Source organism: Mustela nigripes, chromosome 5 (genome assembly GCF_022355385.1).
Source record: "Mustela nigripes isolate SB6536 chromosome 5, MUSNIG.SB6536, whole genome shotgun sequence".
NCBI classification, from domain to species: Eukaryota; Metazoa; Chordata; class Mammalia; order Carnivora; family Mustelidae; genus Mustela; species Mustela nigripes.
In genome coordinates this window covers 84144747-84167002 of record NC_081561.1, presented here as the reverse complement: position 1 = coordinate 84167002, position 22256 = coordinate 84144747, and the positions used below count along the sequence as shown (strand labels likewise).

The following is a 22256-nucleotide window of genomic DNA, read 5'->3' as shown; positions in this document are numbered from 1 at the left end:
GGACAGACTTCAGTTTCCTGTTAGAATTTACTGAAGAAATTTGTCCAATACTAAAAATTGTATGCAGTTTTTGACAATAAATAACTACTGTAGGATTTTGAGTAATTATTGGTTAGCACAATTAAATTATTTGGGCATCAATTTAAAAGTTAAAGATGTACTAACATATATTCATTGGATCAGCGAATTTCATTTTTGATTAATATTTAGGAATAAGTAGCACAGATTATTGGAGCCTGAAAAGACACTCCCAAAATGCATTAGACTTAAAACTGAAGCACAGAAAGACTAAATTATACTCACTTTTGGTAGCAGGGCTAAAACCAGGAGCCATATTGCCTAATCGATGAAGTCCACACCATAGAGTTATTTACTTTTCCCTGCTTACTTTGTGCTTTTTCAGAAGCATTAATTTACCAGTCTCAAATATTAGGAACCCCTTCCCCTCCTTCTCAGTATTCTACCTACTCATTCATGTTTACATACCCTTAATGAGTGGGTCACCACCAATTTCCATAACTAACACAGGAAAGCCTACTGATTTGTGGTTTTGTATATTCACTGTGCTTTACCTCTGTGGTCTGTGTAGGCATCCAGACCTTGTAGACTCAGGGCCCTCAGTGTTTGATGTTTCTGAGTTTGCGAGAATTTTTCCTTAAAATATATGAAGCATATTGTTCAAAGGATGTTCTCTTTCCACAATCTGAAATGTGTACCAAATAAATAGAGGGCTTCCCATAGCATTCTGAACAAGTCCAGTATAAAATAAATATTAACATTTTACTGGGCTAGATGAGGATAAGTCACTTTAAGGTTCACATTTATTAGATGAATATTTAGAAAAATATTTAGAATATGGAATGACTGTACCACTGGGGAATCTGTAGCCTATTTTGCCACAAGATGTTTTTAACTCTCGTTTTCTGCTTTTGTGTATTCAGTCATTCACCAGGCACATGCAACTAAAATGCTGTTTTAGTTTTACAAAATTTACAAAATTGCACTGGCATGCTGGAGATGGGTATATGAATCAGTGGGGTCAAGAGAAGAATACCATAAACTCTTTCCTAGAGGACACAATGTTTGACCTGAGCTTTAAAGAATGTCTAAGAAATAATTAAGCTTGGGAAGAGGTGTAGAAAGGGAGAGAGCTTAGGTACACCCTGACTGGAGTCAAGAGCAGTTAGAGGATGGATGGCAAGGATAAATGAATGGGGATGGTTTTAGTGAGCTGGGCAGTAGCTAGGACCTTGAAGGGATTTGTGTGCCATTTTTAGTTAAGCAGTTTGAGTTAAACACTCAAGGAGGATGGATTTTTTTCCTGAAGATTGAGCTGGAGAATGACAGGATAACAATTTTTCCTTAGAAGAGCTATTCTGGCAGTATGGAATGTCATTGGAAAGCCTGTGGAGCAAGTCAGCAGGTTTGGTTAGGAAGCTATTCTAATAATCCAAATGAGGAAAAGGGGTCCAAGCTAAGGAGTGGGAGAAAGAGGAGCGGACAGGTTTTATCTATCTATCTACCTATCTATCTATGATGTATACACATATCTAAACACACACAGATATATGCCTGTGTGTATATAATTTTTAATACAAATATTTTTAAGGTAAGATTATTTTCACCTCAGGCTGTGTGAAGCAAGCCATTAAGTTTTCTAAAGCAGAACTCATTGTTAGAATGTCTAACCCTTGTCATATAAATATTTAATTATATTACTTACTGCGTTTTATTCCTTTAAAACTTTAGTTCTACATGTATTTAAAGGCTGCTGAAAAAATATACAAATATAGGATATTTTAAACAACAAAGTCAAAATAAATCATGTGTGTGTGTGTATCTTAAACATACATAGCATGCCAAGTATGATTTAAAGTGTTTTTTCCTGTGTTAGTTAACTAATTAATTCTCCCATCAACCTATGAGATACATATTGTTTCCCCTGTACTGAATGAGGAAATGGAGGCATGGAGTGGATAAATAACTTTACCAAAGTCACATAGCTAATAATTGCCAGAGCCGGTCTTCCAAAATATGCAGAGTGGCTCTGGAGTCAGGATATCTTATACTACTGAATTGTCCCTTGAAATGCACTTTTTTTTCCATGGGAAAGAGACAAAAAGTAATAATAGAGAATTGTAAATAACTCATACTTCTGGTTTGGGACAGGAATTTGCCCTGAAAAATATTTTTTTAAAGATTCTCTTTATTTGAGAGAGAGAGTGCACCAGCAGGGTGAAGGACAGAGGGAGAAGCAGACTCCGCAGCAGGGATCCCAATGGCGCTCAACCCCAGAACAGAACTCTGGGATCATGACCTGAGCCAAAGGCTCAACCAGCTGAGCCACCCAGGTGCCCATGCCCTGAAAATTATTATTTCTCAATAAACATAGATTTATTGAGTGAAGCTATCAATGTATTGTAAAATATAAATACATGTTATAGTAGCTATTTATTCCTTTGTGCATTAATTTTGGAGCCCTCTCTTATTTTTAGGAATATACTCCAATAAATCCACAGTTAGGAGGAGAAGTGTTTGGTTTTCATTGACTGTTTTTAAATAATGCTGAGAAATTTTTTTCAGTGAAAACCTAAACCCTGTTTACTCTGCGTGCATGGAAGATTTAGCAATATTCAAAATCATTGAACATATGCTTGCCTCCTATGTAGTCGTTAAATGTCAAATAAGGATCTATAGTCCTTTCCTGAGTGTGTTCTGAAATTTCTTAAAACCATAAGAAAGTTGAAAAAAAAGATAAAACTCCTAAATTTATACCATTTGCTTCTTCCCCTCAAAACTTCATTGGTATATCCACTAAGAATGAGGATATTCTCTATATAATCATAGTACTGTTATCATATCTGGGAAAATTAACAATGATTCTATAATATCTAATAAACAGTTCATATTCAGATTTTCTTAATTGTGTCTAAAATATCTTAAGGAGTTTTTTTGTTTGCATGCTTCTTTTGTTTAGCATCCAATCCAGAGTCACACTTGGTCACTATGTCATTTTAGTCTCATTTAATCTCTGCTAATCTAGACTCCTTTGTTGTTGTTTTTTCATGACACTGACTTTTTTAGAGTCTGGCTGAACCAATTGCCCTGTGGAATATCCAGTGTTTTGTTTTTATCTATTTCACTGTGATTAGGTTCGGGTTAAACTTTCTTTGGCAAGAACACTGTAGTGGTAGAAAGTAAAAAGTAACACGTACTTTTTGGCATCACATCAGGTAGTATGTAATGTCAGATTGTCCTACAACTTATTTGCTAAATTTAATCCTTGATTAACATAGTGAACACTAGGTGCCATTGTAAAAATAAACTTTTCCCTTTGTAATTGCTGGGTATTCTGTGGATCAGTACTTTGAGACCATGTGAATAGCCTGTTCCCCAACAACCTTGCTTAGTGGTTTCAGCAGCCATTGATGATTCTTGCCTGAATTAACTGTTAACCGTGGTTAAGAGATGCAAAATGATGGGTTTCTTTTTTTTTTCTTTCTTTTTAAAGATTTTATTTATTCATTTGAGCAGGAGAAAGAGAAGCAGACTACCCACTGAGCTGGGAGCCCACTGTGGGACTCAGTCCTAGGACCTAGAGATCATAACCTGAGCCAAAGGCAGATGCTTAACCATCTCAGCCACCCGGGTGCCCCAACATGGTCGGTTTCTAATGTTATCATTGCTTCTGCTTCTGTTGGCTGGTGTTTGTCAAGAAGAGCACTTTCTTTGAGTATTGTGAATTTTTTCCCATTCAACTTGTTATACTTCTTTACTATCATTTTCTTTGTGTTGCTGAAATTGTGCACTAATCTGGCAAAGGAGAGCCCCTTCACATCTATTCCTGTATCCTTTGATACAAACCAGTTAGTTTAGAGTATTTCATGCTTGCAGTGTGTCCTCTGTGCATTGTGTACTTTCTCTGCCCTGGATTCAATCATTTCTCCAAGAAGCCCTGGTACTATTTTAATGGAAAATGGAATTTAGAAACTAAAATTTGGGGCTAAGTTGCTATTGGAATAGCATTGCTTCTTAGACATTTATAGCTGGACTATTTAGAAAATCAAGTTTTAAAAAATCATGTATTCATAGAGTGATTTCCAATTTAAATTTTAAATGTTATTATATTGTCTGAAAAACAGTTTTACTTCTTTTGTAGTTATTAAAAATGCTTGCAACCTCTGCACAGACAACTGTATATTTTAAATTTGGCAGGAAAGAACCCTACCTCTTAAAACTGTTTTCTACTGGAATATATTAACTTTTATTTCATTTTTTCCTAGCCAGAAGTAATCAAAGCATAATTCTCTCTGCCTTATATAGAGACTAATGGTGATCTCCAAAACAAATAGGATGCATAGTTATTATAGTGTTGCCTGAAGCAAATGACTCCTAAAATATGTGTCATGAAAGAGAATCAGGGTTCCCCTGTCCCTAGCACAGTGCCTTGTGCTTAGTGAGTAATCATAAACAGTGATGATATATAATGCTGCTGGATATATGTTCTGGCTTTAGAATTTGGCATAAATCCTGCTTTTTTTTTTCTTTTGCAATAAATCTGATCACCGTTGTTCTTTTTTTCTTTCGATCATTGTCTTGAATTTGGGAGAGTTGAGGAAAACTAAAAAATATATAATTCTCCTGTTCAGATCAGTCAAATACAGTGGGCTAAAACGTCATATTCTAGTTTTCTACAAAATAAAATACCTAACCATCTCCCCAAAAACATAAAGTTTTTTCCATTATCTTCTCTAGAGTGTATACTATGTGGAGAATTAGGGAACTTTTCAGATAACATATTTCAATTTTACAGAAAGTTTAGATGCATTACGAAAGGAAATAGTAAATTAACATTTTTCAAAATAGTCATAGAAGATTAACTCAAACATTTTGATAACTAATGCACACAGTTAAGAATTCAGTTAGCACAGGAACTCAGTGGATATGGTATAGATTCCATTTATTCAGTTCAAGAGTTGAAGGCCTTGTGGGTTTTAGGCGTTTGGACTATAGGCATTGTAGATGGAAAGATGAATAAAATCAGGGCCTTACTACAGGAATCAAACACACAAATGGGTCTGGCGTGCTTCTGACTTAGATGCATAGGTTTCCATCACAGTACTGTTGCTCATTGATTGTATGACTTTGGGAATGTTACCCATCTTCTGATTTACTTTCTGGAAGCCACTACTCTTTCCTTCCTTTGAAGTGGAATTATCTTTGTGGTTTGTTAATTAACTCTCTTAAAATCCTTAATAGTCATTGTTTTATTTGTTTTGTGAGGTTTTAATTTAAAAAATGTTCTAATTCTTCCTCTGTCATCAATGGCACTACCAGTTCTAGAAGGTTATTTGGTCATGTTCAGGTTACTTAAATTCCTTATGAGAGTTGCTGGTTTTCTTTTCACGTTCATGGTTTGTGGTCCCAACTATACTAATAGAGGTCCAAGCTGTGGCAAAAAACAAAAACACCCCTCTGCGGAGGCACAGGGATAAGCTTCTCCTCTCAAGTCTCATCAGTTGCAAGTTATAGTCATTTCCCAGTGTCTGGGCCTGGGACTAGATACCTCTAGCTATGTGGGTCCTTTCTCATGTAGGCCCCTTATAGGTCCATTGTGATACCTAGGATCTGCCAGACCCTCAGGATACTACAGACATTAAAATGACAGAGATAGCCAGTTACCCAGAGCATTACAGCTTCTGCAGGCTGAGAGCCCTCAGTGAATTCTGAAAAACCCATTTTTGCATATCCCTTTAGATGAGACCTGCTTTCCCTGCACAGGTCCTTACTCGGCACCAAGGAGAACAGAGCCCTCCCACACTCATATCCTGTCCCCCCCCCAGCCCCATTCATGACACACTGACCCTGAGATTCCAGAAAAATCTTTGTTTTCTGATATATTCTCCAGGGTTTGCCATCCCTCTTGCCTTACTCTTTGTAGGTCTCTAGAAAGAAATTAAACTAAACTGCATGATTTCAGATTTTAAAATCATGAGACAAAGTGAGAAAAGAAGGTGCTCATCTAGAAGATTAAGTGGAATTGTTATAAAGAAAAAGTTATGGAAATGGATAAAAGATCTCAATGTGAGACAGGAATCCCTCAGAATCATAGAGGAGAACATAAGCAGTAACCTTTTCAATATCAGCCACAGCAACTTCTTTCAAGATATGTCTCCAAAGGCAAAGGGAACAAAAGCGAAAATGAACTTTTGGGACTCATCAAGATCAAAAGCTTCTGCACAGCAAAGGAAACAGTCAACAAAACAAAGAGGCAACCCACGGAATGGGAGAAGATATTTGCAAATGACAGTACAGACAAAAGACTGATATCCAGGATCTATAAAGAACTTCTCAAACTCAACACACACAAAAATCATCATGTCAAAACATGGGCAAAAGACATGAACAGACACTTCTCCAATGAAGACATACAAATGGCTATCAGACACATGAAAAAATGTTCATCATCACTAGCCATCAGGGAGATTCAAATTAAAACCACATTGAGATACCACCTTACACCAGTTAGGATGGCCAAAATTAGCAAGACAGGAAACAACGTATGTTGGAGAGGATATGAAGAAAGGGGAACCCTCTTACACTGTTGGTCGGAATGCAAGTTGGTACAGACACTTTGGAGAACAGTGTGGAGATTCCTTAAGAAATTAAAAATAGAGTTTCCCTATGACCCTGCAATTGCACTACTGGGTATTTACCCCCAAAATACAGATGTAGTGAAAAGAAGGGCCATCTGTACCCCAATGTTTATAGCAGCAATGGCCACGGTTGCCAAACTGTGGAAAGAACCAAGATGCCCTTCAACAGACGAATGGATAAGGAAGATGTGATCCATATACACTATGGAGTATTATGCCTCCATCAGAAAGGACGATTATCCAACTTTTGTATCAACATGGATGAGACTGGAAGAGATTATATGGAGTGAAATAAGTCAAGCAGAGAGAGTCAGTTATCATATGGTTTCACTTATTTGTGGAGCATAACAAATAACATGGAGGACATAGGGAGATGGAGAGGAGAAGGGAGTTGAGGGAAATTAGAAGGGGAGATGAACCATGAGAGACTATGGACTCTGAAAAACAATCTGAGGGTTTTGAAGGGGTAGGGGGTGGGAGGTTGGGGGAGCCAGGTGGTGGGTATTATGGAGGGCACGTATTACATGGAGCACTGGGTGTGGTACGTAAACAATGAATTCCATTAGGCTGAAAAGAAATAAAAATAAAGCTGGGAAAAATAAATAATATGAATTAAAAAAAGAAAAAGTAATGAGGGTAAAATAAAACAAATTGCAAAATTTAAAGAAATAATAGAATAAAATTTCCCTGCACAGATTATAAGACTGCAGATTAAAGGGTTTATCAAGTCTTGGGAAAGATGAATTATAAGCAAGACATAGTTAGATATACCTTGGTGAAATTCCTGATTTCCCAGATGCAGGGAAAATCTCAAAAGCCTGTACAGAGAAGGAACAGGTTCTTTACCTAGAAAGAGAGTTGAATTGGACTTCTCATCTAAAACTCTAAAAGCTGGCTGATAGTGGAATAATCTGTCCAGACAACCAAGATAAAGGGTTTCTTATCCAGAAACCCATTATTCAGACAAAGCATCATGTATCTATCTACTAGCAATGGAAGGCATTGAATACACTAGGATTTAAAGAGTACCCTAATTGAATGACAGCTCAATTAGAATGGAAATCTCAAGATACAGCGGAAAACACTAAATTTTTCTATTAGACATAAAGGAAACATTAAGGGTTTTTTCTTACAATATTTTTTTGTTTCATAAATTCATACTAAGCACTTTTACAAATTCCTGTGTACTTTAACCCATTTAAATTTAACTATAATTTATGTAGAAAAATAGAGAAGTAAAAGCCTTCTATAAAGGATGTAAGAATGTATTGGTAAATATAGTATCCTGGTTAGAGGGATATTTAGTTTATTTGATAAATAATTAATATTTGGATAAATAATTAATAATGTACTTATTATTGTTAGAATTAGGAAGAAAACCAATAGCATCATTGAAACATTGGTAGAAATTCAAGAAAGAAAAAGGGTATGCACTGAAATGGACCAAAAACAAGATAAAAGATAAGACACAACAATGTAACTAAATGGAAGTGGAGTTGTGCTTCCAGGTAGGAAGTATAAGGTTGGTGATGATCGTTAGTCCTAGTGCAACATCATGTTGACTTCGTATAAAACAAAAAGTCATCAAGAGACTCTTAACTATAGGAAACAAACTGAGGGTTGCTGGAGGGGTGGGGAGAGATTAGGGTAATTGGATGATGGGCATTAAGGAGAGCACATGATGTGATGAGCACTGGGTGTTATATGCAACTGATGAATTATTGAACACTATCTGAAACTAATGATGTACTATATGTTGGCTAATTGAATTTAAATAAAAAGTCATCAAAGGGATTTGGACACAAAGACGTGTACATGGATTAAATTCCAAAGAGTACCTACTCCATAAGGAAGTGGAGACCAGCAGTAACTTTAATAACTGAGACTATTGAGACAGAGACACAGAAACTGATAGCAAGTGTTTTGTAGGCAGAATGACTTTGCTAAAACAGTAATCAACTGAATTTCCAAGGACTGTGTGGGCTGGCATAATGGATTGGAATCCAAAAGGCCCCAAATATGTGTCCATCGTCTCCATCCAGCACCTCCCCAAAAAGCAGTGTCATAGGAAATGAGAAAAGCAGAGAGAGAAAGTTCCCATATTCTCTAGAGGTTTAAATTCCAAATTTCTAGAAGGAGGAACTGATCTTATTTTTTGGATATTTAATAGATAAATCAGCCCAATCCCCAACCCAGACCAACTCCAGATTTGAACACAAAGATGCACCCCTCACCAAAGCTTTCAAGAAGAGGAAAGAGTGAACCCTTTTTGGGGAAGCATGTTTTCTGTTTCATTCTCTACTAATTATATATCTAACAGATCTAACCTACAGTCAGAAATATAAAGAAATAAATGAGCAGGAATAGGTGGCCCATAATCAAGAAAAAGAACAATCAGTAGAAGGAAATTACAGATGATGAAAATGTTGGATATGCAGACAAGAACTTTAAAATGGCCTTTATAACTATGTTAAATAACTTTTGAGGAATCATGGTATGATGAAGTATTTCAGCAGAGAAATTGAAACTGTAAAAAGAAATAAATGGAAATTCTATACCCAAAGAGTATAATAGATGAAATGAAAAATTCATTAAGTGGGCCTAATTGCTGATAGTGCACATGGAAAGAAAGGTTCAGTGAACTCAAAGACAGAACAATAAAATTTATCCAAATGGAAGCACAGGATATGGGAGGGAAGTAACAGAGCATCAAACTTGTGTGACTACATCAAATTATCCTAACAAGTATAATTGGAATTCTAGAAGGAAAATAGAAGAGATAGGGTAAAGAAATAATGGGCCAAGAGTATTACACCTCTAATAAAAGACATTCTTGTAGAAGATATAAAAAGCTTACCAAATCCCAAGAAGGATATATATGTAAATGAAACCTCACCTGGGTATATTTTAATTAAACTGAAGGAAATGAAACCTAAAGAAAAAAATCATAAAAGCAGCCAGGGGGAAAAACGCATCACATTCAGAGAATAATAGGAAGAATTGATGACTCCATCCTCATAAGAAATAATGGGATAAATCAGTGAAGTTCTGAAAGACAATGGCTATCAATCTACATTTCAATACCCAGCAAAAATGTCTTTCATATATGAATGCCTGCTAAAGACTTTTCAGGAAAAAAAAGTCACCCACAGACAGATTCTACAAAAGGTTCATCAGTCTAAATGGAAATGATCTCAGATGAAAACCTGGATCTGCAGAAGGAATGAAAACACTAGAAAGGATAAATATATGTATAAATATAAAAAGCTGATTTTTTTCATTCTTAAAGACTACTGAGTGCTTAAAACAAGTATTGTGACAGCATGTTCTGGGATTTATAACGTAGAGGTAAAATATGACAGTAGTGTAAAGGGTAGAAGGGTAAATAGAATAATACTGTTTTAAGATACTTAACATTGTTGGTAAAGTAGAAAAATCTTAATTCAGGGTATACTGTAACAAATTAGAGATGTCTGAGATGATCTCTCACCACTAAAAAAAAATAGAAAAATGTGTAGCTAACAGTATAGCCATCAGGGATGTAAAATGGAATAGTAATAGTATTTGATTATTTCAAAAGAGTATTGAAAAAAGAGGGAGGAAGAATGGAACAGATATAGATGCAATGAAATAGCAAGATGGCAGACTTAAACACAGCCATATTAGAATCACATTAAATGTAAATCAAAAAGCAGAGACTGTCAGACTGGACAGTCTAGTGGTGGATATTTATTGACACATTGATTTTTTTTTATTTAGTAGTTTAATTTACTCTACAGATGTAATATTCTTAAGTTCATTTGACTGTATTACTACTGTATTACTGTATTACTACTGCACAACTCATGTATTTAGTAAACAAAAAGTTAATTTAAATAAACACAAACGATTGTATTTTCATTTTGTTTATTTGTTTCCCAGAAAGTGAGTGTATTAGGTAGGATTCTCTAGAGAAATACAACCAGTAGGATGTATATATAGATTTATTTTGAGGAATTGGTTTATATGATTGTGGATTCAGGCCAGGTACAAAACCTGCAAGGTTAGTTGGCAGGCTGGAGACCCAGGGAAGAGTTATAGTTCAAGTCCGAAAGCAGTCTGTTGACAAAATTCCTTCTCTTTCGGGGGAAATGGGGCAGTCTTTTTCTTAAGACCTAGGATGAAGCCCTCTCACATTATGGAAAACAATCTGCTTTACTCAAAGACTACCAATTCAAGTGTTTATCTTATCCAAAAAATACTTTCACGGAAGTATCTGGAATGTTTGACCAAATATCTGGGTACTGTGGCCTAGCCAAGCTGACAAAAATAACCAGCACAGTAATCTATTTATTATGAACTTTTCACTTATCATCATACCTTAATAAAAGTGAAATAACACACAAACAGATTTTTAAGATAAAATTTACTTAAAATAGTTGTTTGGGGACCTTTTTTCTTAAGTTTATTTTTTCTGTATATTCTTTACCAAAAGCTTGAGCAAGCATGTTTGATTGTCTTTCCAAATGGTATTATTTCAATAGGCAATCTAAATTTAAAACTAAGAATTTATCTTTGGGTAATCCACTTTTCAAAATGTTAGGGTTTTTTTGTTTTTTTGTTTTTTAATTTTTTTTTATTTTTTATAAACATATATTTTTATCCCCAGGGGTACAGGTCTGTGAATCACCAGGTTTACACACTTCACAGCACTCACCAAAGCACATACCCTCCCCAATGTCCATAATCCCACCCCCTTCTCCCTAACCCCCTCCCCCCAGCAACCCTCAGTTTGTTTTGTGAGATTAAGAGTCACTTATGGTTTGTCTCCCTCCCAATCCCATCTTGTTTCATTGATTCTTCTCCTACCCACTTAAGCCCCCATGTTGCATCACCACTTCCTCATATCAGGGAGATCATATAATAGTTGTCTTTCTCTGCTTGACTTATTTCACTAAGCATGATACACTCTAGTTCCATCCATGTTGTCGCAAATGGCAAGATTTCATTTCTTTTGATGGCTGCATAGTATTCCATTGTGTATATATACCACATCTTCTTGATCCATTCATCTGTTGATGGACATCTAGGTTCTTTCCATAGTTTGGCTATTGTGGACATTGCTGCTATAAACATTCGGGTGCACGTGCCCCTTTGGATCACTACGTTTGTATCTTTAGGGTAAATACCCAATAGTGCAATTGCTGGGTCATAGGGCAGTTCTATTTTCAACATTTTGAGGAACCTCCATGCTGTTTTCCAGAGTGGCTGCACCAGCTTGCATTCCCACCAACAGTGTAGGAGGGTTCCCCTTTCTCCGCATCCTCGCCAGCATCTGTCATTTCCTGACTTGTTGATTTTAGCCATTCTGACTGGTGTGAGGTGATATCTCATTGTGGTTTTGATTTGTATTTCCCTGATGCCGAGTGATATGGAGCACTTTTTCATGTGTCTGTTGGCCATTTGGATGTCTTCTTTGCAGAAATGTCTGTTCATGTCCTCTGCCCATTTCTTGATTGGATTATTTGTTCTTAATTTAATTTTATTTTATTTTATTTCAGTGTTCCAAAATTCATTGTTTATGCACCACACCCAGTGCTCCATGCAATATGTGCCCTCCTTAATACCCACCACCAGGCTCACACAACCCCCCACCCCCCTCCCTTCCAAAACTCTCAGTTTGTTTCTCAGAGTCCACAGTCTCTCATGGTTCGCCTCTCCTCTCCGTTGTTTTTATCACCTTATCCTGAAATTGAAACTGTAAAATATGTGGTTTTTTCTTTGTAATTGTATAAGCTGAAGATACATATCTGGGGTTTTTTGTGTTGTGGGTTTTTTTTAGTTTTTTATTTTCAACATTTTGAAGTTACTTTCTAATTGGATGTGAATTTTAAAATTAGTAATCAGTCTAGGTCAGTTTTTTTTTTTTTTTTAAGATTTTATTTATTTATTTGACGGAGAGAGATCACAAGCAGGCAGAGAGGCAGGCAGAGAAAGAGGAGGAAGCAGGCTCCCTGCTGAGCAGAGAGCCCAATGTGGGGCTCGATCCCAGGACCCTGAGATCATGACCTGAGCTGAAGGCAGCGGCTTCACCACTGAGCCACCCAGGCGCCCCAGTCTAGGTCAATTTTATAACAGTCGGATTACAATAGTGAGAACACACATGTAAAATGTATGTTGCTAATTCCTGACTCTCGTGGTGTGACCACTCATTTAAAAGCCAGTGTATGCCAGACTTCTCAGTGAATGTGGCCAAAGAGGACTGTGGGAGTGTGGGCACCAGGGAAGTGGGGATTTCACCATTTGTTCTGTAGACCTCAGTATTACTAAACTCTCACAGTAAGGATCAGCATTATTTGAACATTTTCTATATGTTTCCTTGGGGTTTTTAAAAAAATTTTTTATTCAAGGCCAGTGTTAATCCATGAATAAAAATGAATAAAATAAAAATAAAAATAAAGTGATTTCCATAAAAATCACTTTAAAGATTTTATTGATTGTTTAAGGCGAAACTGTTAATTTGCTCTGTCTTTTTTTTTTTTTTTTTTTTTTTTTTTTTCAAAAAACGGACATCTCTGTTTTACTCAAGTCTTGAGGTCAGAAAGTACAACTTAGCCTTTATAATTTATCTTTTTTCATTGATCCCAAGTATAGTTACTCAGTAAATATTACTTGATTAAATAAGTATTATTTATACTTCATTGGCTAATAATAGACGCTGAGAAAATTTTTTTATATGAAACAAAAACCATGTTTTTTAAGATCATGTTTTATGATATTTTGTTCATTTTTAGTATATTCTTGCACAGTGATAAAAAGTGTTTTGTGATGCTCTCACTTAATCCTTTATCATACTTGAAGAAAAATGAGTTTTAAATGCCTGTAAATGAGAGAGCTGGTGTTTGTTTCAACTAGAAATTGTGCTAATTGCTAACAGTACATTGCATTCTCGCTTCTAAACAGACCTGCATGTAACAGCCTATACCATTATTTGAAAAAACTTTTCTAATGTCCTGACTCACATATCGGTTTACTGATGGACAGAGACTGTAAAGTAAATGAGACCCACACCTGTGTTCGTTTTTAACTTGAGCTAGACTTTGAACCAGTATCTTTACAGATGAGATACAATGTGTTGTATCCTTAAAAGCTGTTTATTAAAAAGATTACAGAAGAGGACATTGGGAACAAAAAGGTAAATCTACACATGATAAAAGGAATTTTCTGAAGTTTAGCAGTCATTATTTTAAAGGAGAGAATCAGGGCAACTTTTTTTTTTTTTTAGACACTCCATGGTGATTGAATAAATAGAATATGGCATGGTAGGAAGTCAAATGATCAAAGAGAAATTCAAGTGGATTTATTTATTCTTTTTGAGAAAATAAGGAGGTGATTCCTTTTATAGCCTTTGTGATATTTCTTTATGAAAACTTGACGACCTCAAGTCAGAAATAAAAGTTTAATGGAAGAAATGCAGCAGAGTGGAGATAATGATATAATTTTTGAGCCAAGAGCAGGATATGGACACATCTTGCACTATTGCTAAACACCACTTGAATAGGAAGATTGGCTCAGCTCACTTTGAGTTGGCTCTCTTAATTAGCTAAACTCTCCAACTGTTTCTGACCAAAGAATTCATGATACAACTTTAAAGGTTCCTGCCATTCATGTGAGGCTTTTTTTCTTATAAGCTGTAGGAGTCACCTCTTACTGACATAAATGTTTTTAAAATAAAATGGTTAGGTATAATAAGCAAATATTCACCATCTTTTCTTTTCATAGGGATTAACAGCATGGAAAGAAAGCCTGGTAACCATCATGTAGATACAGCACCAATGGTAAGGCAGTCTATTTCTGCATTGCTAAAATGGATAAGCTACAAATTGATACTGGTTATAGTGACACAAAATGCCATTGTAGAAAAAGCTTGTAACCTTTTTTTTTCTGTAAAGATTTTATTTATTTATTTGACAGAGAGAGAGAGAGAGATCACAAGTAGGCAGAGAGAGAGGAAGGGAAGCAGGCTCCCTGCCTAGCAGAGAGTCCGATTGGGGCTCGATCCCAGCACCCTGGGATCATGCCCTGAGCCGAAGGCAGAGGCTTTAACCCACTGAGCCACCCAGGTGCCCCCGTAACCTTCCTTTTGCCAAAAGTTATATCCCTTCCAGAAAATTAACCTCATGTTTTCCTACTTAATGAGGAAAACATACTAATTTTTACCAAGATATAGGAAAATAAGATACTGTATCATTTTTACAGGTACTTATTTATATTAATGTTATATATAGAATGATTTTAATTTAAAAATATCTCATATTTTGATTAATATAAATATGCACATTGATTTACACTCTTTTTAAAAGGAGTGTTATTTTGCACACTAGCATCATTATTTAGAGTGAATATTTCATTTCTTTTATGGATTGCTATGCTTTATTATTATAGCAGTGAAATCTCTTATCCCTCTTCCATTATTGCCAGACAACAAAAGGCATTTAACAATTACAGTACCTATTTACTATGTTAAAAATAATTATACAAGAGAATGTAGAAGGAAAACAAATTTCCCGTTTAATCTCTGAATATAATATTTGAATGAAATATTTGCCAGTTTCCACTTGAAAGAGTCATATGATGATATAGGCTAGCACATATTTTACACTTCACCAAGCATAATCTTGTTTCTCTTATCCTTTCTGTACATTAAGTCTTTCAAGTACTCCAAAGAATTCATCATTTCCTGTTAGAAAGATTTGGTAATATATTTTAGGGACATAAAGACAATATTAAATCATATTTAACTTTATTGATGATATTTTCCTCACTGGCAGATTGACTCCACTTTCTATTTGTAAAAAATTCGTGTGATTGAGACAACATTTGATAAATTAATATGTGGGGCTCTGGAAAAGAGTAGTGTTTGAGGAATTGAATATCATTATAATCATGAAAAATACTTGGCTAGGAGCATCTGGGTGGCTCAGTTGCTTAAGCGTCTGCCTTCAGCTCAGGTCATGATCCCAGAGTCCTGGAACAGAGCCCCACGTCAGGCTCCCTGCTCAGCAGGGCGTGTGCCTCTCCCTCACCCTCTCCCTCTGCCTTCCACTCCCCCTGCTTGTGTACTCTCTCTATCTCTGTCTGTCAAATAAATAAATCAATCTTTAAAAAAAAAAAAACAAAAGGAAAGAAAGAAAAATACTTGGCTCTAGTTTGTATTGCAGTTATACCGGTAAGTATGCTAAAATAGTAGTTATAACGTTGTGTAAATTGTGTTTTTTAAGCTTAAAAAAAAAATGAAGACTAGCAATTATGGGAAATAATTTCTTTTCTCTCAGGTGTAGGTCTTAAAAGCTGAGGTGCCTGATGTGTGACTTGAACCTTTTGCTCTTTGGGGAGAACTCCGGGTTTTACTTTTTCTCCTGGTTGTGGGTCACTGTCCTGGAACGGGGTTTATGGCAACGTTGTACCTCAGGCTCTCTCCTACATGCTTCTGTGTGGTTTTCTTCTTGTTTGCCTCAGGTGTAGTCAGCATTCAGCCAGTCTTTAGGTTTTGTTTTGTTTTGTTTAAGATTTTATTTATTTATTTGACAGAGACCACAAGTAGGCTGAGAGGCAGGCAGAGAGAGGAGGGGGAGCAGGCTCCCTGCCAAGCAGAGAGCCCGATCTGGGGCTCGATCCCAGGACCCTGGGATCACAACCTGAGCTGAAGGCAGAGGCTTAAACCGACTGACCACCCAGGCACCCCAAGTCTTTAGGTTTTTTAAGAGGAAACTGTTCCATACGTAGCTGCAGACTCAGCGTGTCTGTGGGAGGAGGTACGGTGATGATCTTCCTATGTACCCAGCCATCTTGAACTGGAACCTCTTAATGTATTTCGAAAAGATACTCACTGGATTATTTTACATACTTTTGAAATTAATTTTATTTCTACAGGCATTCCTACAGCATCTGTGTTTACATTTTGGTTTTGTTGTTGTGGGGGGCGGGGGTGTTGTACATTCTAGAACTCAGAAAAGTACATCCTGGCAGAGTTGTATTTCTTTTTTAAGTGGGCTCCACACAAAATCCTGAAATCAAGACCTGAGCTGAAATCAAGAATCAGACACTTAACAGACTGAGCCACCCAGATGCCCCCAGAGACTTTTTTGTTTTGTTTTACCTGTAGACAGATTGTAGGTTTCCTTGTTAATTAAATGAGGAAATAATAGAGCTGACTTTTCTTGCAGTTGTGAGAAATAATGGTATTAACGTTTGCAGCAATGCTCTAATGATCTCGGAATGATTCCAAAGAACCAGGAACAAAATCTAATACATAAGAGTTTAAGTCTTGTTGATTTTTGTTTATGTTCTTCCAGTTGGATTGTTAAATGATAGCTCCTAATGTATTAATAAAATTTCCGATTTGTGAAGTTCGTATGTTTTAATATACTTGGTTTATAGAGGCACACCCCAAACACTCATTAATTTTCCAGGTTATCACTTGCGCCAGGCTGCATTTTTGGTATGTTTTTCCGAATCCTTCTGTCCGTTTACTACAAACTAAAGATATTCTACTGCCCCTCACTCCTATTTAGTCCCTCAGCTTACTGACAGTTAACCTTGGCCCTTTCTCCATAACAGAATTACAAGCCTTTTACCCAATGTCTTCTGATCCTCAGGACAGGAAAAGTGATTTTTCACAGAAATATGATGATACCTAATTGCCATCCTCTGTATGGGTGTGCCCTTGTTTTCCTCAAAGGGTTTAAGAAAAGAAAATATTTATAGAGATAACAGAAATGAAAAGGTCTGTTTAAAAATATAACAAAGTATGATATTTATAAGTTCAAATGTGGTACCCTACTATCCTAAAAATGAGAGATACTTCTGGGGCCTGAGAAAAGGAGTGGACCCAGGGTATAGTATGACTGAGGCCGGGTCTCTGAGTGACTTCCTAACCTGGCCCGTACCCATTAGTCTCCAGCTTACCACTACACGGTATCATTCCAACTTCCCACTTGCTCCACGGACTGCCATGAATGGCATGGGTCTAGGAGAGTGCTAGATGCTAATTACAGCTATCCAAAAGGGAGGGAAACGAGACTTTCTCAGACCTCTATAACAGGGAAAGCTGTGTTTCTTGAGATTCCATGTGGGAATGAACTTTTCAGTAAATATATGGTTACAGAGGATAGTTTGATCCCGTAGCACTATAATGTGATGCAGTGTTTTTTAAGTAAGTATAGGTTAGCCTGAGAACAAAACCACCTCAGTCTTTGTTCTGTGTTCTCTCCCACTCTCTTTTTAACTTACTTATATCCTTCTTTTTTTCATTTATTACATGAGATTTAATTTTTTTGTTTGGTATTTTTTTCTTTCTGACATAAATAATACCATATGTGTTTTTGAGATGCCTTCAATAGAAATAAAACATTATATCCCCACATGATGTGACCTCCTCCATCAAGCAGAATCAAACCTTTGTAACTGGCTATAATCACAATTTTTTTTTTTTTTTTGCATTTTGAGCTCTTAATTTTGTTCATATTTAGTAGTACATTTTCAAGTTTTGTTTTGTTTTAAAAAGACATTTATTTATTTATTTATTTATTTATTTATTTATTTGACAGGGCATACCAGAGAACATGAGCAGGGGTGCAGGAGGTGGGGGAAGAGTGGAAGGAGAGGCAGTGTCCTTGCTGAGCAGGAGCCTGATACAGGGACAGATCCCAGGACCCTGGGCTCATGACCTGAGCCCGAGGTAGATGCTTAACAGACTGAGGCACCTCTCAAGGTTTTTTTTTGTTTTTGTTTTTGTTTGGTTTTTTTTTTGTTTTTTGTTTTCCAAAAAATACCAAGTGAGAGGTATATTGTCTGAGTCTAAATATCTTATTTGTCTTTGAATAAGACAGTTCGCCAGAGTTTTTAATTATTTGGACATAAACTTTTCCCCTCAGAACATTATAGAAATTGACCCACTTTTGCCTTCCAGTATTTAGTGTTTTGGAGAGACATTAGACATCAGTCTAACAGTTCTTTTGCATTGGTAGCTTTGCCTACTCATGTGTTGTAGATTTTCTTTTATTTTCTTTATACCTGATGTCCTAGTTCAGATTTGATGGTTAAATGTGTGTCTTTCTTTTTGTCCTGAATGGTATTTAGGACACTGAGTTTTTGTCCTGAATGGTATTCACTCAAACACTTAACTATTATAGGAAAAGCAAAGAAGACATGAGACAGTCTCATCATAATGGGTTATATGAAAATAATTAGATCATGCCACTTTAAGAACTAGTTGCTGTTAAGGATAATATCAGACTCAGATTAATCAGAGGTCATTGTCTGAACCCTGAAAGGCAGGTGTAAAAGTTAGTTAATAGTTAAGTCAGCACAGGCTTGAGTCCTCATATTTACTTTAAATGAAAGACTCATTTGCAAATCAAAGAGAAACAACACCTAGCATAAGGAAGTCTCTGTACATGTTTGTTCTTATTTAGGTTATTACAAACCTGCCTATAACCTACTCTATGTATAACAGTTCCCATAACTTTTTATATTTTCTGGTAGAATTAAAACATGGTAAGCCATGCTGAATATATACAGAATTTTTAGTGACTTGAGAAGAATTTTTTTCAAGTCTCTTCTAGTGAAAACTGATATGTTAAAATTCACACATCAGCCTAGCCTCTTGTAATCAATTTCTGATTTTTGTAAAGCCCCTGCATTCCACACCTGTAACACTAATATTACTCCTTTCTTCTTTTACTCAGTGATCCCACAACTCTCATTAATGAGAACAGATTTTCTTTTAACAAATGGATTTCCTGGCCATTTATAAAATTACAGCTTGCATTTTCACAGAAGCCTACATATCTGCCATAGCAGGTTCAAACAAAATTCAGGCTCTCTCATTTAGATTATACCAGTTATGAGATACTTTTGCCATTTTTCCAAATATTCCATTAGTTATTAGGAATAAAAATATCATAGACTGCTTGGAAATTTAAATATTTAAATATTCATTTTTCTTCATTGTTATAAGTTGAATTTAACAAACTTTTAATTCATTCATTCTGCAGTTATACACCTAGGTTTTCTAAGGGTCTGATTGATAAATTTTTGTCATGTAGTAAACTTGAATATGTTTAACAGTATTTTATTCTGAGAATATATGAGATATTCATGATGTTGTTCACCCTTTAAACTTATTTATAAAAATATTAATCTGAATCATACAAATTAAACTTTATTCTGAGACTCTTGGATTATATGATCATCTGTACTTATTCTATAACATTTTAAGTTGTCTTTGTTGTTAGATTCGTATCATTGTTTAGCCCATTCTAAGTTCACAGGACTGCTACATGTTCTATTATTACATGCTAGTATGGTATGCCTTATCTATATATTTATGTAATTATGTCTTTCACATAATATTTAACATAAAATTTGGGGCAATTTGTTTAGTTCAGGTGAATTGTCCTTGATCCAAAGGAAGCACTCTATATTCTTTCCAATCTATAGAATTTTCCAGGAATTCATAGTATGCAAACTGGGGTGAATGTGCCCCTATAAAACTCATAAAATAGAACCTCTAACCAATCTCTTCCTGAAGATAATTGCAGGGTGGAGAGGGAACTGATAAACTATAAGCTTTTATAGCTTGTCATAAAAGAATCTGTTTTTACTTATCAATAAAGTAGCAATTCAAAGCAACCTGTTGAAATTCAAATACAAATACTAAATAGATTTTCCTTTAAGATCACTTGTGAGTTGTCTGTAATATAACATTTTTTTAGAATACATAGACATTGGTTGTTTCTCCAGACATTGTAAATTATGAAGCTTTATGTAGGTTTTTCCTGTTACCATACTCCACTGACATTTCTGTGTTTCTTAGACTTTTTTTTCTCTAATTCTCTTTTGACTTTATTATTTTTAGAAAATAGTAGATTCAGTTTTAGACATGTTAGATTTCAAGTAACCAGAGGCAACAAGTACAGATGTTCAGAGAACTGAGAATATAGGCTTGAATTTCAGAAGAGAGGATGAGTTTGAAGGTGGAACTTTGCTGTGCTTGATAGAGCCTCACTCGACAGCTGTGAAGTCCGGAAGGGAGATGCAGGAGTCAGAAGGCTCCGGGGTAGTTATGGGAAGTCTTGTGTATCATCATGGGCAGGGAGCAAGCAGGTTCTTTACGACAGGCATCCAGACATTGGGAGTTGGAGAGGAGAAGTGAGTTGGGGGAAATCGGAGGGGGAGATGAACCATGAGACACTGTGGACTCTGAGAAACAAACTGAAGGTTTTGGAGGAGCAAGGAGTGGGGAGTTGGGTGAGCCTGGTGGTGGGAATTAAGGAGGGCAGGTATTGCATGGAGCACTGGTGTGGTGCATAAACAATGAATCTTGGAACACTGAAAAACAAAATAAAATAAAATTTAAAAAAAAAAAAACCCACACATCCAATCATTGTAATATAAGCTGAATCAGAAACGAGTCTCCTCCTTCTCACCTCTCAAATCCATTCTCTGCAGAGCTGTTTATCCAAAGTGCAAATATAGTCAGAGATTTAAGATCCCGTGGTGTGCCCCTTTTCCTACCAGTTGAAAACAAAGCTATTTAATATATCATTTGACATCCTTCTACTACCTTTCTAAACTTATTTCCAGCTTTTCCCCCGTGCTCTGAGCTACTTGCAGTTCCCTGAACATGTCTCTGCCTCTCTCTTTACAAAACAGTATCAGAAGAGGGGCAAAGAACACTTGAGTTGAGAACCACATTACCTGGCTCCACAGCCTGGTTCAGTTACTTTTACTCCACGTGACTTTAAGCAAGTTTCCTTTGCTGTTTGTGTTTCAGTTTCCTCATCTGTAAGTGGGGATAATAACATCTACCTCAAGGATTGCTATGAGGAATAAATGCGTTAGATGCATTACACCCACTCAATATATTTGTATATACCAGATATTGAATATAATTTCATCACAGGAGATGGCCAGATATTGAGGAAAAGAACATATCCCAAGTAAAACTAAGTCAAGAATCAAAGGGAGGACCCCAGGGTCCCACCTGGGTCAGGGACATCAGGAACAAGGGAATCTTTGTCACAATGGCCTGCCTGTGTCTTGCCCAATGTTCTTCGTTTTTCTGTGTTCATTTTTTAAAGTTTGTTTTAGGATGTATTTATTTATCACATATTGTGACTCGCAAGGAATTGATGTAGAAGTCTCGTTACACCAGGACAACAGGCCTAAACTGGGACTGTTAGGCAACTCTCAGCTTATTCATCAGTTCCATAAATCATGAGAGCCAGGGTGATCTTTTTTAAAAATGTGAGTCATAATGGCTTATCATTCTGCCTAACAGTCTTCAATAACTTTTCCTATGTTTAGAATAAATCCCAGGGCCTGTAGGGCCTTGCATGATCTGGCCTCTGCCTACCTCTTAAGCATCGCCTTATAATACTCTCTGCTCTGAGTTTCTCAAACACAGCCAGACTCTTTCCCACTCACCCACAGGCCTTTGGACATTTGGTTTCTCTCCCAGGAATATACACAGGCTTTTTATATAACAGGTTTTTTTCTTTAGATACCACTAAATGTCAACTTTTCTTTTTTTTTTTTTTTTTTTTTTTTTTTTTT

The 22256-nt window shown here is 36.1% G+C and overlaps 1 protein-coding gene across 8 annotated transcripts in view; it reads left to right on the top strand.

Annotated features, from left to right (window-relative positions):
- The window catches only part of AHI1 (Abelson helper integration site 1), a 219739-nt gene that overhangs the window by 113292 nt on the left and 84191 nt on the right, over nt 1–22256 (top strand). For 6 of the 8 annotated variants that reach the window (XR_009404471.1, XM_059400772.1, XM_059400771.1 and 3 more), the window contains exon 21: nt 14418–14473. The exons of 1 other annotated variant lie outside the window; for it this stretch is intronic. Coding sequence is in view for 6 of the 7 variants with exons in the window: in XM_059400772.1 (XP_059256755.1) it covers nt 14418–14473 (56 nt within the window). In the remaining variant the exon portion in view is untranslated. Of the gene's footprint in view, nt 1–3534; nt 3650–14417; nt 14474–22256 lie in introns of those variants that run through there. One more of the 8 variants, XM_059400777.1, reaches the window with a different exon arrangement.